At 30.2% G+C, this 979-nt stretch overlaps 1 protein-coding gene across 1 annotated transcript in view; it reads right to left on the bottom strand.

The window, feature by feature from the left end:
* Positions 1 to 286: 286 nt before the first annotated feature.
* Positions 287 to 979, bottom strand: part of LOC124388724 — a 2603-nt gene continuing 1910 nt past the window's right edge. Inside the window, exon 4 of the mRNA XM_046853696.1 lies at positions 287 to 979. This exon is cut by the window's right edge and continues 94 nt beyond it. Within this exon, the coding sequence (XP_046709652.1) occupies positions 323 to 979 (657 nt within the window). The 3' untranslated portion in view covers positions 287 to 322.

Below are 979 nucleotides of genomic sequence, written 5' to 3'. Positions count from 1 at the left end.
TTTCACAGTGTGAGGTGATTTTTTCTCTTTATTCTGGGAGCGTTCGCAGTTCGCATTGTGACATCACGTGTTAGACTCAGCATGTTAAACCTGTCATATACGTGATGTCACAATGAAAGTAATGTTCAGGTTCTGGCCAATCAGATTTGAGCATTTCACCTCTCTGTGCTTTAAAATGATTTTCATGTAAATCAGTGTGATATTGGATAAAGTAACGACATTGCAAGTGTGTGTTCATTGTGTGGTAAACATTAAAGAAGCAATAAAGAAAAATACGAGTAACAAATAAGCATCAGCGTGTTTTATTGCAGAAGCATAACAATTATTCCTCATTAACCAAATTATCAGGAGAATGGAAAAACTTCAGATTGGGATAAAGGCCCTGAACCTTTTCTAAGAAGGTTAAAACTACATTTTGGTTGTATTGTAGTTTCTCTTCACTTACACCTACACTTTTATCTTTCTCTGTTTTATTCCCTTTTACATCACATTTACGATCGATATTTATAAATATATAATATTTTGAAAATACAATATTCATTTTTATATTAGAATGTCTTTCAGAAAACTTGATTAAATTATACATGCAGGGAAGGTGATTTTTTCTCCCTATACAAGGATTATTCAGTGTATAGATCCATATTTCTGATTCATCATCTATTTTATTTTTTTCTAGTTCTTCTATAATTAAATCCTCACTGTGTTTTTCACTCTCTCGAAAATATGGACCAGATATCTTATCCATGCTATTCGGCATACTCTCACTCTTTTTTTTTAAAAGAAAAAATGCATGTTGTGTATTTATATCTTTTTTATATATAGATTTTGCTCTTTTCTCATCGAGCAATTTCAAAAATGTTTTTAAGTCAGTTGCTAAACTGCTCCTTTTCTCATTTTGTGAAGAATTTTGTTCTTCTTTTTTAAGATAATTACTTTGAAGAAAACTTGAAATATTTTTAAACTCGCTATTGTATTTTAT

Source organism: Silurus meridionalis, chromosome 7 (genome assembly GCF_014805685.1).
Source record: "Silurus meridionalis isolate SWU-2019-XX chromosome 7, ASM1480568v1, whole genome shotgun sequence".
Classification (NCBI taxonomy): domain Eukaryota; kingdom Metazoa; phylum Chordata; class Actinopteri; order Siluriformes; family Siluridae; genus Silurus; species Silurus meridionalis.
This window is presented reverse-complemented; position numbering and strand designations above follow the sequence as displayed.